The sequence below is a fragment of the Notamacropus eugenii genome, chromosome 2, assembly GCF_028372415.1.
Source record: "Notamacropus eugenii isolate mMacEug1 chromosome 2, mMacEug1.pri_v2, whole genome shotgun sequence".
NCBI lineage: Eukaryota > Metazoa > Chordata > Mammalia > Diprotodontia > Macropodidae > Notamacropus > Notamacropus eugenii.
Genome location: NC_092873.1, coordinates 28,173,812 through 28,190,080, shown reverse-complemented (window position 1 = coordinate 28,190,080; position 16,269 = coordinate 28,173,812). Strand labels below are relative to the sequence as shown.

Sequence of the window (16,269 nt, the reverse complement as noted above, 5' to 3'; positions counted from 1 at the left end):
CAAAAGAGAACCCTCCTTTGCAAAGAAATTTATGAAAACAAAAAAAGAAAAGAAGTTTATGCCAGAAGAATGGGTGCACTCAAGTCTCCTTCTCAGGCTCCAAGCATCAAGAGTTGGGGTGGAGAGGGATAGCCCACACAAAGGGAAGCAAAACCCAGGAAGAGAGAAATCTCAGAGAGATGGGGATGTAGGGTTCAAAAGTCCAAAGGAAGAGGCAGGAACACAGAAGAGGCCTTAATCAGGAGTCTTAGAGTAACAGAGGCACCTTGAGAACTGAGACAGCTCCCGAACTCAGTCTTCGGGTCAGGCAGGAGGCAGTCTCTAAACTGGGCTCCCCATCAGAGGGCAGACACTTACCCAGCCCTCCTGTCCCCTGCCCCAGCCAACACTTTCCAGGAGGAAGGAAGAGGGGCTTTGGCTTGGGGAGGGCCCAGAAGGCAGCTGGGCCTTCCTATCCCAGGGGCCCTGAGCTTGGGAACAGAAACGAGAGCACTTATCCAAGTTACAGCCAAGACAGAGTCCAATAATCCCAGGACCAGAGGGCTAAGTCACGGGGTTTAGATGGTCCCTGGGGGCAGCTTCACTTGCCAAGGTGAGGACCAAGATGCCAGCGAAGACTGCACAAGCTGGCCAAAGGCAAGGGTTGGATGATGCCACAACTCTGCCCAGTAGCTGCCATCTTTTCACAACCCAGGTTTTGAGTCCTGGCTCCTTTTTCTCCCTTTCACTGCCTAAATCTTCTTTGAATAGCCACTCTCTTTGTCCCTAAAGCCATTCTGGGCTGGCCTGGGCTGGACTGGACTTGGCTGGACTCTCTTGACTGGCTGGCCTGGCCTAGCTTAGCCCGACTAGGCTAAAGTGGGCTAAGCTGAGCTTGGCTAAGCCAGGGAAGGGTTGGACTGGGCTGGTTTGGCTGACCTAGCTTGTCCTGGCTAGGCTAAGCTAGGCTGAACTGGGCTAAGCTGAATTTGGCTAGACTGGATTGGTTGGGCTGGGATGGCTGGTCTAGACAGGCTGGCCCATTCCCTCCCATGCTCTCCTTAGACTTTGCCCTCCCCCTTCCCTCTGTCTACTTGGAGCCTAAGGAGAGATGAGAAGGTATTGAAGGGAGGCTGGCCTTCAGAGAGCTGAGCTGCTGCCCACTCAAGGCCCTTGGGACTTGGGTGCCAGGAACTCTCCCCAGGAAGCAATTGTCTCCATCACACAAAGAGAGGTTCTAGAACTCAGAAGCATTACCTAGCGCTAGATTGTTCTGAGGTCCCCAGGTGGCAGAGAGGGAGGGGGCTGGATGTCCCAGTTGGTGAATACTGGAGGGGGAGCTGAGTGACGAGACCTGGGTGTGATTGCCCTGTATGTGACTAGAGCTGCCAAATCCCTAACCTTCCCTGGGACCAGAGAGGTGAGGTCCAGCCCTATCATACGCAGTGACTGCTGGAGGTCTTCTCTCCCCAGCTAGTAAGGCTAGGCATCTTCCAAGAGGCACAGAGCCAGCCATCGGGGTGGGGGTCAGGGTCAGGGTTAGAGCTGGGACCAGAGGACAACAGACCAAGAGCTGGATGGGACCATAGGAGTCCAACCCCTTCATTCTATCTGTGCTCGCGGCACATTCTTACCTCCTGGTGCTGGTGGGAGGCTTTTGAGATGGGATGGGCAGGTTCCTTTTCGGGCATTTTCTGAGCACCCTCCACTCTACAACTCTGGTTCCTGCAGAAGGAGCAGGAGTGAGCTCAGCAAGGCACCAAAAGTCCAAGCACTAGATGACTGGAGAGGCGGGTGGGGAACAGTAGGGGGCCAGGCCATGGCAGCAGAGGCTCCCCCACTCCCACAACCAGCACTAGGCCAGGCACCTTCTGCTTTTCTCCTTTGGCAGCCTCTAACCAGTACCTGCCCCCCTCCCTCCACAGTGTGCACTGGCTTCCAGTATCCCAGTTTCTAGGCCAGCTGCCCCTCTTTTAATTCTGGATAGGATAATAAGAAGAGAATGGGGCATGGCCTGCATCATCACCTCCCGCTCTGTCATCCTCATGTCCAATCTGCCATGAACCCCCTTCTCTCCTTTGGGGCAGGCTCTCCTTCCCTCCTGCCTCCTAGCTGCTCTGCAGTGACAGTCTGATAGCTGTTAGCTGGTGGCCTCAGTCTCCTCAGTTGTGAAAGCAATGATGCAAGTGGGATCATGCCATCCCCTACTCAGTCCATCACCTCCAGGACCTCACGCTAGGTCTCCTTCCCCCTGGAAATGTCCAGGGTACTCTTAGAGTTATTCATGATGCTGAGACCCCTTGGGCTCACTCCCAGCTCTGGGGGCAACCACTCACCCTCTGCTTTCTTCTCTCAGAAACCCTACAGACGACATGACTGAAGATATATGGGTGGGCTCCTGGAGGCCCCACCACCCTCGGGGGCCCATCATGGCCCTATACACCAGCCCAGGCCCCAAGTACATGATCCCAGGAACCACAGGTACCCAGAAGCAAGCCAACTCTGGCTCATGGGGCCCACCTGTGGTGGGGAGGGAGCTGGAATAAGGGCCAGGGAAGGGACCTGGCCAGGAAACTGCATCCCCATGAGAAGAAGGACCCAGATCTCACAGGCTTCAACCCTTCCAGCCCTCAAGGGAGCCCTGTCATGGGAATGCTCCCTCCCAGGCACAGAGGCCTGCTCCTCTGCTGGTTAGGATTTAAGAGGTCCTGAAGTCAGAGCCCTCCCCAGGCCCCCCAAGCCCAGGACAGTCTCTAAACTCAGCCTTGCAGGGCAAAGTCCAGCTGGGCCTTCTCAAGGCCAGGGGGACATCAATAGAGGGGCCACAGGCTAACTGGGTGTAAAGCTCCTCTCCCCTCCCCAATTTGCAGGTTTCGTGAAGCACACCCCAACCAAGCCGAGGGCCCCAGCCTACAGCTTCCGTGGGGCTCCCATGCTCCTGACACAGAACTACTCCCCTGGGCCCCGCTACAGTGTGAATCCCAAGATACTCCGGACGGGCAAGGACATGGGCCCTGCCTTCTCTATCCTGGGACGCTACCAGACCAAGACTGTCACAACACCAGGCCCTGGTGAGTGACCCAAAGGGAATGACTAACTCTAACCCTTCTCCCTCTGCCTTGCCAGAGCCTGCCCTCTCTCCATCTGAGTCAGGATACTTAGGTTCAAGTGCTGGCCCTGACCTTCACCTCCCTACCTTCTCGGTGGCTTATTTGGGGTCCCAGAGGAAGGTCCTTGACAGCCTCAAGGTGCTATACGAACATGGGCCATTTTCCCTCTTTTTCCCTCACAGGAGAATACTCCCCAGAGAAATCCATCAAATATGTATTCAACTCAGCGCCCAGCCACTCCATCTCTGCCAGGACCAAGTCCTTCCGTGTGGACAGCACCCCAGGTCAGCACCGGAGCCCAGAGGAAGGAACCCTGAAAACTGAGGCAGAGACAGAGCAAAGAAGAGGGGGGAGGGAAGCATCGGAAGGGAGAAGAAACAGATAGAGAGGAAGGAGGAGGGAAGGGAAGGAGACAGATATGAAAAGGGAAGGGAGACAGACAAGAGAGGACAGAGGAGGGGAGATACAGGAGAGGACAGAAGAGGGAGGGAAGCGAGGACGAGATAAAAGGGGAGGGAAGGGGGAAGGAGACAGAGACAGAAGAAAGATAATATTAGCTAAAATTTATATAAAGCTTGAAGGATTGAAAGGGACTTTACAAACACTTGGTTTTGTCCTCACAACCCTGGGAGGTGAGGTTATTAATTCCATTTTACAGTGAAGGAAACTGAGGCAGACAGAGAGGAAGTGACTTGCCCAGGATCACACAGCTAGTCTGTGTCTGAGGCCAGATTTGAGCAAAGGTCTTCCTGACTCCAATTCCAGCACTCTATCCACTTTGCCACCTACCATCAATAGAGAGAGACCTGGACACGGACACAGAGAGGCAGAGACACACACACACACACAGATCGTTCCCTGGAGCCTAGGATACAGCCTCCTTGGGGTCAACAGAAATAGTGGGGCCTTAGGCATGGAGAGAGAGAAGGGGGCAAAGGAAATCGTATTAAGTGCTTTCAAATAGCCCTGAAGATACTGGCTAAGGTTGGGCCTCCTAGAGAGGGAGGGGAGGAACAAAGGACCCAGAAGTCAGAGTAGAAAGTTCAGTGTGGGCAGAGGAAGGACTAGGGCTATTCCAGTGTGCTGGGGGAAAGAATCCAAGTCTGAGACAATGAGGATGAATGAGCAAGTGTGTGAGAGTGAGTGCGCAAGACAAGAAGAAAATACAAGGGGTGGGGAAGGGGAGAGATGACATTTCATTCAACAAGCATTGATTAAGCACCTGCTGTATACCAAGCCCTGTGGCTGGTGAGCACTGGATAAACTAACATGAAGAAGACAACATGGAGCCCACCCTCAAGGAGCAGTCTAGATAAGGAATCATACGCTAGACCCACAGGCCTCAGAGCTGGGAGCAGGGGCCTCCTTCTGCACAGGAGATGCAGGTTTGATGAGTCCTTATTAGAATAATGTAATGTCATGTGTGACATTCACATCCTATCACTTCACATGTCTTTCCTGTTCTAAGAAAGGAGAAAGGAAGCCCAAAAGGCTTCATGGAGGGAGGAAGCTTCAAATTTGGTTTTAAAGGGTCTCAGAAAAGGGGAGAAGAGAAAGAGGGCATTCTGGGCAGGAGGAACAGCATGGGAGACAGCATGGAGGTGGGAACATATGCAGCTTGTTAAGAGAATAGTGAGGAGATCATGGAGAATTTGTGTAATGTGGGAACAAGGGGAGGAAAAGGGTGGGGTGAATAAGGATGGAGAGAGGACTATACAGACAGCCAAGGTCCTCAACTCTTTAAGACATAGGGCACTGAGAAAGGCCTTGTTGAACAGGGCAGTGACATGGCCATGTCAATCAGACTAGAACTGGCCTCTAAGCCAGTAGTGACTGGAGACAAAACAGAGCAGCCTAGAGACTACAGAGTCAGGACACAAGCAGAAGTATAATTAACTTCAGATGAGGAAAATGATGTTTTTAAATGGAAATGCTCCCTCCCCCCCCCCAAGAAGGAGGGCTTATAAAGACTGCTAAGCCCTGGGCCACTTATATACATGAAAGGGGTTGACCCACAACACAATCATTCTTAGATCTTGAGTTAGTTCTCATGGTTAGCATTTCTTGGGACAGTACAGTGTTTCGAGGTCCTGTGGTAAGGTGAGGTGAGGATTGACTCAAATCTTCAAGGTTGTGGCTACCCTGCAAGGCACAGAATCAGAGCTATGGGATGGGAACAGCACTGCAATACTTGTCAGTGACAAGGAACAGGGATTGTGAACATGTGATGAATGACTCTGGAAAATAAGGGGAGCTTAATTCCTTAGACAACACTGGTGCTGGTCCAAACAATGCACTTTGCCAGAGGGTGAGATCATTCCAGGGTGCAAAGGATTATTGTTATGCCAAACTCAAGGCACAACCTTCTTGCTGGGCCTTAGCTCTGGAAAACAGGATGTCTCCAAAATATTTTGACAGCCAGAACTGTAGGGGGGTGTTCAGCTGGAGGGTGGGGCAAAGGAGTGATGCTCTACAGATAGAGTGGACAGGGTTGGGATGTTGGGAACAAGCAAGGATGGGGGAGAGTCAGGTGACTGGAGTTTCAAGGTAGGGTGACGTTGGGGAAAAAGGATGCCCAAAAGGAAGAGCTAGGTTTGGTCACTCACTGCTGGGTGTCTGGGGGCAGCTGACCCACAGTCTCCATTCAAGACTAGAACATAGTAATGTGTCCTTCCCTAAGGATAAATGTAAAACCCAACTGCCTTTCAGACACCCCAAGCTGGGAGTCCAGTGGACATCCTAAACTCATCATATCCAGAATAGAACTCATGATCATTCCCCCTAACCCCTCCCCACCCCTCTCTGTTTCTGTGTAGGGAAGGCACCTCAGGCTCCTAATATAAGAGTCATCCTGTATTCCTCACTGTAGCAGACATCCAGATGTAAAATGGTGCCAAAGTCTCTCAATTTCACTTCTACGTATTTCTTGTAGATTTCACCTCTGCATCATCTCTCATCTACTCCGCCTTCTCTCCTCTGACATTGCCCCCACCAAGGTGCAGATCCTGGACCATGTAATAGATCCAGGAGTCTGCCTGCCTCAAATCTCTCCCCTCTTCAGTCCATCTTCCATTCAGCCACCAAAACCATTTTCCTACAATACAAATCTGATCATGTTACCTCCCCCTACCCAATAAACTCCAGTGGCTCCCTATTACCTCCAGGAGCAAAGGTATTCAAAGCTCCTTCATAACCAGCCCCCTCCCACCTTTCCAATCTTCATATGCCTTCTTCCCTGACCATACTCTTCAATCTAGTGACCCTGGCCTTTGGGCTACTTCAGGAACAATAGATTCCATCTCTCAGCTCCTTCGCGATTGGAAGGCTCTGTCTCCTCTTCCTTGGCTTCCTTTAAGTCCCAACTAAAACCCCATCTTTAATTGGAAGCCTTTCCCAAACTCTCTAAACTCCAGTGTCTTCTCTCTGTTATTTCCTATTTAACCTGTCTGTGGCGTGTTTGCACATGGTTATTTGTGTGTTGGCTTCCCCATTGAATTATAAGCTTCTTGAGGGCAGGGACTGTCTTTTTTTTCTCCCTTTTTGTATCTCCAGGACTTAGCACAGTGCCTAGCACAGAGTAGCTACTTAATGACTGTTTATTTGATGATGATGAACACACACTGCCATCTACACAATGGGCACACTGAGTTCACCTGAGCAGGGAGTAGACATTTTCTCTTCATAGCTAAAAGACCATGACCTTGGTCTCAGCCCTCATCTTCCTAGACCTCTCTGTAGCACGTGGGACTTTGGGTCATAGGCCCTCCCTCCCTAAACATTGTTCTCTCCTCTTCCTACCTGCCTGCTCACTCTTTGGAATCAGAATTCTCACTGTAGCCCCAGATCCTGTGCCAGGAGTAAGCAATGAGCTCTCTCCCAGGCCATCTTCTCTCTACCCTCTATCTGTCTCTGTATTTGTCACTTTTTGTCTCTCTGTGTCCATCTAGCTGGCAGGCTTTCTCCCTTCCTCTCTCTCCCTGTCTCCCTCTCTACCTCCAAAAACAATCCCTTCTGCTCTGTGACAGCTCTCTTTGAAATGAAGTTTTTCCTGATAACCAGCCTAATTCAACCTCTTTAAAACTTACCTTGGAAGGGACTCTGGAGGTCACTGAAACCTGCCCCATCCTAGGACAGGCATATCCTCCTTTGAGGTTCCTGGCTCTGTCCTCCATTCAAGAGCCTGCCATATATTTGGATCAGCTCCCATTGTCCTCCTGAATCTTTTCCAAACTCAACATCTCCATTACTTTATCCATTTTCGTGACGTGGACTCCACGTCCTTCTGTATCCGGTCACCTTCTGCTGGAAATGCCAAAGCTGATCAATGCCTTTCTTGACCCAAGATGCCCAAAACTGGAAGCAGGAATCTAGGTGTGGTCTGAGCTCTTTAGTGGTCTGAGCAATAAGTCTCTTGTTCCTAGACCCTTGGCCTCTTGGCAGGGTTAGCCTGCTATATCACTCTGTTGATTTGTATTGAATGAATGAATGAATGATTGAATGAATGAATATGAATGAAGTGAGTACCATATAATGAGCTCTGTAAATACCCATGAAAAAGCAGAGACAGCCCCTGCTCCCATCTCAACCTGTCTCCTCCAGCACATTGCCCCCTCTATTGTCTTCAGTGTCTCATTAATCCTTAATCTCAAAATAGATTAATAAAATTGCAAGTAAGAAAACCATCTAACTAATAAATAAAACTAGGATCTGGCTTTATGAAAAAATACAAAATTTACCAGTATCAAAAATGAAAAGGGTGAATTCACTACCAATGAAGATGATGTTAAAGCAATTATTAGAGGTTATTTGCCCAACTATCTGACAATCAAAATGAAATGGATGAATATTTACAAATCTATAAATTGTCCAGATTAACAGAAGAGGATACAGAATGCCTAAATAACCCCATCTTAGGGGGAAAAATGAACAAGCCTTAAAATGAGTCTTCTAAGAAACCCAGGACTAGCTGTATCCACAAGTGAATTCTATGAAACCTTTAAAGAACTATTAATTCTAATACTATATAAAATATTTGGAAAAATAGGCAAAGAAAGAGTCCTACCAAATTACTTTTACAACATAAGTAGGGTACTAACACCTAAAAAGGAAGAGCCAAAACAGAGAAAGAAAAGCTATAGCCCAATTTTCTTAATGAACATTGCTGCAAAAATTTTAAATAACATACTAGCAAAGAAATTACCACAATACAGGGATCGCCCATTATCATCAGGTGGGATTTTTACTAGGAATGCAGGGTTGGTTCAATATTAGGAAAACTATCAGCATAATTGATCATATCAATAACAAAACCAACAAAAATCATATGATTATCTCAATAGATGCAGGAAAAGCTTCCTATTAAAAACACAAGAGATGCCCATTATCATCGCTATTATCCAATATTGTACTAGAAATGTTAGTTTTGGCAATAATAGAAGAAAAAGAAGTTGAAGAAATTAGAAAAAGCAATGAGGAGTCAAAACTGTCCCTCTTTGCAAATGATACGATGATATACTTAGAAAACCCTAGAGAATCAACTAAAAATCATTAACAAAGTTACATTTAGTAAAGTTGCAGGATATGAAATAAATGCACATAAATCATCAGCATTTCTATAGGTTACCAACAAAGTTCAGCAGCAAGAGGTAGGAGAAGAAATTCTATTTAAAATAACTGTGCACAATACAAAATTTTTGGGAGTCTACCTGCCAAAACAAACCTGGAATTATGAACACAATTCCAAAACACTTTCCACACAAATAAAGTCAGATCTAAACAATTGGAAAAACAGCAATTGTTTAAGGCCAGTTCAAGCCAGGATAATAAATATATAATATAAATATAATAAAAATGACAATTCTGTCTAAACTAATTTACTTATTCAGAGCCATACCAATCAAACTATCAAAAGTTGTTTTATAGAGCTAGAAAAAAATAATAACAAAATTCATCTCAGAGAACAAAAGGTTAAGGATACCAAGGGAATTAATCTTTTTAAATGTGAAGAAAGGTAGTACAGTCATACCAGATCTCAAACTGTATTTTAAAACAGTAATCATCCAAATAATCTAGTACTGGTTAAGAAATAAAATAGTGAATTAGTACCCTAGATTAGGCACACAATTCACTTTAGTAAAATGATCATTGCAATCTAGTGTTTGATAAACCTAAACATCCCAGCTTTTGGGTCAAGTACTCACCATATGACAAAAATTGCTAGGAAAACTAGAAAACATTATGGCAGAAACTAGGCATACACCAGCATTTCATGCCATCTACAAAGATAAGGTCAAAAGGTACACAATTCAGACATAAATAGTGAAGCCGTAAGCAAGTTAGGGGAGCATGAAAAATTTTTACATGTCAGATCTATGAATAAGGGAAGAATTTATGATCAAATAAGAGATAGAGAGCATTGTAAGATAAAAACACATAATTATGATTACATGACATTTAAAAGATTTTATACAAACAAAACCAATTCAGTCAAGATTAGAAGGAAAGCAGGAAATTGGGGGCAGGGATGGGAGGGTAGGAAATTTTACAGCAAGTTTCTCTGATAAAAGCTTCATTTCTCAAATGACATATATGAGTCAAATCTATAAGAATACAAGTCATTCTCCAATTGAGTAATGGTCAAAGAGTATGAACAGGCAGTTTTCAGACAAAGAAATCAAAGCTCTCTATAACCATAGGAAAAAATGCTCTAAATCACTATTGATTAGAGAAATGCAAAGTATAACAACTCTAAGGTACCACCTCACACTGATCAGATTGGCTAATATGACAGAAAAGGAAAATGACAAATATTAGAGGGGATATGGGAAAACTGGACACTAATGCCCTATTGGTGGAGTTGCGAACTGATCCAACCCTTCTGAAGAGTAATTTAGAACTGTGCCCAAAGAGCTATCAAACTGCATTCTTTGTGATCCAGCAACACCACTACTAGGTCTGTATCCCAAAGAGATCATAAGAAAGGGAAAAGATTCCATATGTACAAAAATTTTTATAGCAACTCTTTTTGTGATGACAAAGAACTGCCAATTGAGAAGATGCCCCCTCAATGGGAGAATGACTGAACATCACTGATATACAGCACTCTTGTGCTATATAAAATGATAAACAGGATGATTTCAGGAAAACCTGGAAAGACATGAATTGATGCAGAGTCCCCTTTTCTGAATCCTCATCCAGGTCATGCCTGCTAACAACATAGGTGGTGTGGCTGCTCTGGGCTCTCTGCTCTTCTCCCTCTAGACTACTATTTCTGGTGATATCATGAGCTCCCATGGATTTAATAACCATCTCTATGCTGAGGATTCTCAAATCTACTTATCCAGTCATCTCTGATGACCTCCAATCTCACTTCTCCAATTAGCTATTGGACATCCCATAAACAACAATTCGCCTTGTCCAAAACTGAACTAGACATGCTCCCCTATTCCTACTTTCCCTATCACTGTCCTGTCAGACCCTCAGGCTCCCAACATAGGAGTCATCCTTCTCATCAGCCCTCATCTCCTGGTGCCTGGGCTATTGCCATAACAGCCTGTGGCTCCCTATTACTCCAGGATCAAAGTCTTTCATCACCAACCCCTCACACACACATACCTTTCTAGTCTCCTTACACCTCATACCACCCACTTCTTGCACATACTGTTGGAGCCAGTGACAGGATCCAGCCCCTCTATATGTACATGCTGTTCCTCAAATAACGTGCTCCATCTCTGGGCCCTGGGCACCTTCTCTGGCTGCCCTCCCATGACTGGAATGCTCTCCCTCCTTATCTCCACTTCATAGCTTCCTTCCAGCCCACCTTCTACAGGAAGCTTTCCTGATCCCCTGAGGGATCCGATCAGGATCAGAGCCTGGCCTCTGTTGATTATCTCCAAGTTGTCTCCCCCATTAGACTGGAAGCTCCTGGAGGGTAGGGGCTGTCTTTTGCCTTTCTTTGTATCCCTGAAGATTAGCACAGTGCCTTCCACATAGTAGGCACTGAATTCTTGTTTATTGACTGACTGACCAGAATTTTATTCTTGATCCTTACCCATCCCTCTTAGACTGCCCTGTGCTATAGAATTTTAAGGCTTTCTCCAAAATCCTCCCCCAAGATCCAGAGAACACGTCAGACCATGCCCGGCTCATCTCTCTCTCTCCCTGATCACAAACTTTATGAGGTTCCCATTTTGTGCATGAGAAGCAGATGCTGACTTTCTCCTCATGGGCTCCTTACAAACAAGGCATCAGTCTCAAAGGCTGGATGCTCATGTACAGTGAAAGGTTTTTTCAGAGAAGTTCCAGTTGAGTGATATGGACAGAGGACTGGTGGCCTGACAAGGGAGTGTGGGAGGAGTGGCCGTCAGAAGAGTGGGGCTCAGTACATCAGAGGAGAACCCTAGGAGATGGCTCTGAAATGGGGACAGTTGAGTCTGTCTGTATTCAGATAGGCTAGTATTTGATCTCCACTCCCCCAGGACCAGCAGCATATATGCTGCCAATGGTGATGGGACCACATACTGTGGGCAAAGTCTCCCAGCCCTCCTTCTCCATCAAGGGCAGGAGCAAGCTGGGTGGATTCAGCCAGGACCTTCACAAGGTAAGTGGTCCCCTCAGAATTTCTCCCCAGGGTCCCTTGAGTCCCCTGACACCTCGGGTCTCCTGACAGGGGCTCAGCAGGCCCAAACGCCACTCCTCTCATTTCTCAGTTACATTTTATGTGCAAACACATGACCAGAAATACTGAGTTGTGTCCCCATGTCAGGGAAAATGGGATCCAGTCACAGTGAGAGAATCTCTCTGGAGGGATCTTTCTGTCTATCTCTTCCTGGGCATTCTGCTCCCCAGTTTGTTAGACTTGGAATGGCTACATACATACACACACACACACACACACACACACACACACACACACACAACACCAGCAGCACTTCAGGGTCTCAAACCCTCCTCCAGTCGTACAGCAACAACACAGCCCCCACAAAGAGAGACGACTGGGGGGGACCACAGCCAAGGTCCTCTGGGGTTGCTCTCCACAGACCACAGCACCCAGACAGAGGGCAGGAGCGTTCGGGCTACCAATCTGACTGAGTTCTGATTTTTCCCACAGACCCCAGGCCCTGCTGCATACCGACAGACTGATATCCAGGTGGTGAAGTACAAGGCCCCACAATATACCATGGCTGCCCGAATTGAGAACTTTGGAGATAAAACGTTGAAGCCAGGCCCAGGCGCTCACAGCCCAGAGAAGGTTTGGGGGCTGGGCATGGGCAGGACTAGCAGACTGGGATGGTGTGGGCTAGGAAAGTCAAGACCTCACAAGCCAGGACTTCTTTCTCTGTCTCCTCCCAGGTGACGATGAACAAACCCAGTGCCCCTTTCCTCAGTTTTGGAATCAAGCATTCCGACTACATGACTCCTCTCATCCTGGATGTGGAGTAAGCCCTTCCCCTTGCCTGGGGACAAGTTGCTCTGGCCACCTCCCAGGCTCCATCATGATCCTTCTGACAACAAATTTGCCTTTTCTCTGAGGGAGACCCTCTGCAGGTGATCAGAGAGTTCTCCTTCTTTCAATCAAGTGATAGTTTTGGCCATGCTACACACCCTGGGATAGGGCCATGCATGCTCAGAAACAGTGAATGCATTTATTTTTTTCTATGACGGAGTTTATGTTTATTAATCTTGTTTCCTGCTGTGCCTGGATGTTTAATAAATCACCCATTATATCTGCTATGGGGGCCCAGTCTGCTGATATGAAAAGAAGGGTCCCTTGTCAGGTTTCACCTCCAACTTCCCACCTGCCAGAACTTTTGCCTCAAGTCTGAGAAAAAGAGGGCTCTAAGGGCAGGGTACCCTGACCAAACTGCTGGACCCCAAGATGACCCAGGTATCCCTAAATGCTGTTCCCAGAGAGAGGGGGAAGCATGACTGGAGACCTACACCTAGGCAAAGCTCTGGATTAACAAGTGCAAGAGAAGCCAGGAGTTGGTTGAATGGCGTGAACCAACCCTCCCTTCTCCTTGGCCCTTGTGTAAACCCCCTGGAGAGTCCTCAAAGGGCATCCCACAGTGCCAGAATTGGAAGGGACTCAACCCAGAACTGGCCATTAATGGTCCAGCAGAGAGGAACCCCCTCCTTCCTGAGGCCACCGCTGACCTTTTGGACGCTCATCAAGCTTTTTCCTCTCATTAAGCTGGCATCTGTCATAGTCCAGCCTTTAGGGTGAGACAGAGAGTCAAATTCCTCTTCCATGTGGCAGCCTTTCAAATACTTGAAGGTAACTTCCAGGGAGATGTTCCTGCAGTCCCTTCAGCCAGGCCCCATAAGGAATGGTCCCCACCCCTGCTTCCTTCATTAACCTGAATGCAGGGCCAAGCACAGAGCAACCCTCATGTTAGTTCTTAGGACCTCGGATCTGCCCACTCCTCACACTGATTCATCCTCAGCTCATGTTCCACCAAATCTCTCTCCTACTTTTTCAGATGACCTGCTCTCCATCTCTATTTTAAAGTGACAGAGTGGATTTTTTGAACCTGTAAGACCTTAAATTTATGTCTGTTAAATCCAACTTGTTAGTTATGCCTCCTAGCTTTATGTGGACCAACTGCAAATTGGATGAAAGTATCATCTCTGCCTTTTTCCAAGTCACTGATACATCTATCCAACAGGGCCAAGCACAGACCCCTGGGGGCTCTTCACTGGAGACCTCTTTTCAAGTTGACTTTCCAAGTTGACTACTCTTTAGGTCTGGTCACTCAGCCAGTGCTGAACCCCAATCTCTTCACCTGATTCATGTCAAGTACTCAAGTCAAAATCTAGGTAAAGGCTATCATTAACATTCCCACAATCTATCAGTTTGTGACCATGGCAGTTTCTTTGCGATCGCTGCTTTCTTCTCTGAAAGTTCATTAGCCGTCCCTTTAATGATACCTTCTCCAAGGTTTGAAGATTCTATTTTCTTAGGACAATAACATAACCTTTGTCCCCTCTCACTCTCCAGGGTTACCATATCACCACCACCACTTTCAGGTTTGTCTCTTTCCTCACAAGGTCAGGTCATCAGTAAAAGTATTCTAAATTTTATGGATGAGGAAACTGAGAATCCAAGAACTTACGCAATCTGACTATCCTCACAGACACTCCAGACATTGGTCAATGTGATTCAAACTCAAATCACTCCAAATCAAGCCCTATCATGCCAAGTTTTGCCAAGCAACTTGGAAATCACAGCTCCCAGTTGTCTTGAGCCCCGAGGGTGTAGCTCATCTGGGCCAGGTAGTAATCTAAACTCATCAAAAGAAGTTGGGTCCTGACCACTTCCTTATTTACCTTGGATTTCAACTCCCCATTAGCCATTTCTGCCCATTCAGAAATGATTCTCTGTGGGAGGAGCGGAAACAATCTAGAAAAGGGGCTTGTTATCTAGTTCATCCATTGACACTATTCCATCTACCTTGGGCAGGAGGGCTTATCCTTCTGTTAAGGAAATCCCTTTGGGCATTTGTTATGCTTGGAATCACAGGGCTGTAATGGATTTTCAGAGGTATCTAGTCCAACCCACATCTGAACAGGAATCCTCATTAAACAACCCTGACAAGCTTCCAACCAGCCTCTGCTCAAAAGACCTCCTTCCAGCGAGGAGTCATATTCCACTCTGAGAACTCAAATGTCTATGTATTTCCAAACATCCAAACAGAAGACCATATATTGGTGATCATTGTGAGAACAAGAGGCTAGCTAGGATCTCTATTCAATTTAACCCAGGAAAACACGAATCCCAAGATGCAGCCTGGGACAGCCATATTACTATGTTTTATACCAATCTTGCAGTCCACTTCAACCCCAAGATCTTCTCTGCAAACTGCTAACAAAGCTAGCCTTTTCGTTTCCACCTTGTAATTGTGAAAATGATTTTTGGAAACATTTAAAATATATTTCATTTGATTAGATTCAGCCTAGGGCTCTAATTCAAGTTCAACCAGTGCGATAACTCTCCCAGTTTTATGTCATCCACAAATTTGATAAACTTACAGTCCAACCAGACCTTTATCCAAGCCACTGAAAAATGTGAAAACTGCACAGGGCCACGCAGAGATATATAGCATATGCCACCAAATACTCTTTGGATTCAGTTCTGAAATCACATCTCTAGATCTTTCCCAAAAGGACAGAATGAAACTTTGTAAACATACTTTGCCAAAAGGTAGGTAATTCTACCTTCATCATGCTCCCGACCAACCAGCGTGGTTAACTGCCAAAAACAGGGGAAAATTCATGCTACAAAGGACTTGTTACTCTTAGAGAGGACTGTGTGTTGTGTAGACACTGCTTCACTTTCTAAAGCATGTCTTTAATAATGTCCTAGAATTTTGCCAGGACTCAGTCACTCACTGGTCTATAACTGGAAGGCTCCACTATATTCCCCTCCTTTTTCTGAAAGTTGGCCATTCTCTGTACCAGTACTTCTCCCAACCTCATGATCCCTTGAAGATGAGCAACAGATCTGCTAATTCTTTCTATACCTGAAGTTGGATAATTTAAGTCAGTAGACAAGTTCACCAAAGACTGCCAGGTGCTCTCTTATTAGCCTGCCTTCTTTTGGATTTTAACTCCCAAACCCAAAGATCATTCTCAGTGACCACAAAGACTCCTTGAGTCCCTCCAGCTTCTCTGTCATTAACATCAAAGATCCACCAGCGTGAGGGAGGAAAACTCCTTTTTCTGTTGTCCTTACATTTCCTCATCAGTCTTATTTACTCTGAGTTTTAGCACTAGACATTCTTGCAGGAGCAGGCTAGGCTTCTGGGTTCATCCTCTTAACTGCCTTGACTTCCATCTTCTGGACATCCCATTTTGAAGTTCAACTTGATAGGCAAGTCCCCTGAGCAATCAACCACATCAGCCTCGTCAGATAATTCCCATTCCCCTGTCTCTCTGATCAGAACCGTTTACAGCTTCAAAATTTTCACAGAACTTTTTCAGAAACAGAAGAAAGCACCTCAGAAGCTAGTCAGAGGGTTAGGGTTAGGGAGTAGCAGCTATAAACATCATGACATGCCTCCACCAAGATCAAAGGCCTCCAATGAAGAACCTCCTCTTAAGGCTGTGTTGAACCCTTTGTTGTGCCCAAACCAAGGGTCCATGTCAGACTCCTCCTACCTTTCCTTCACCCTAAACTCAG

The 16,269-nt window shown here is 46.6% G+C and overlaps 1 protein-coding gene across 2 annotated transcripts; it reads left to right on the top strand.

The window, feature by feature from the left end:
- The first annotated feature begins 1,244 nt into the window (after positions 1-1,244).
- CIMAP1A (ciliary microtubule associated protein 1A) lies at positions 1,245-12,617 on the top strand. 2 transcript variants are annotated; one of them, XM_072639594.1, is made up of 7 exons: positions 1,245-1,399; positions 2,336-2,460; positions 2,850-3,050; positions 3,272-3,373; positions 11,567-11,688; positions 12,199-12,339; positions 12,441-12,617. In XM_072639594.1, the coding sequence occupies exons 2-7, from the start codon at positions 2,352-2,354 to the stop codon at positions 12,528-12,530; spliced, it is 765 nt and encodes a 254-aa protein (XP_072495695.1). In that variant the 5' UTR covers positions 1,245-1,399; positions 2,336-2,351; the 3' UTR covers positions 12,531-12,617. The 2 variants fall into 2 exon arrangements, with proteins under 2 accessions (XP_072495695.1, XP_072495694.1); XM_072639593.1 differs by having other exon boundaries at positions 12,199-12,533.
- The last annotated feature ends 3,652 nt before the right edge of the window (positions 12,618-16,269 follow it).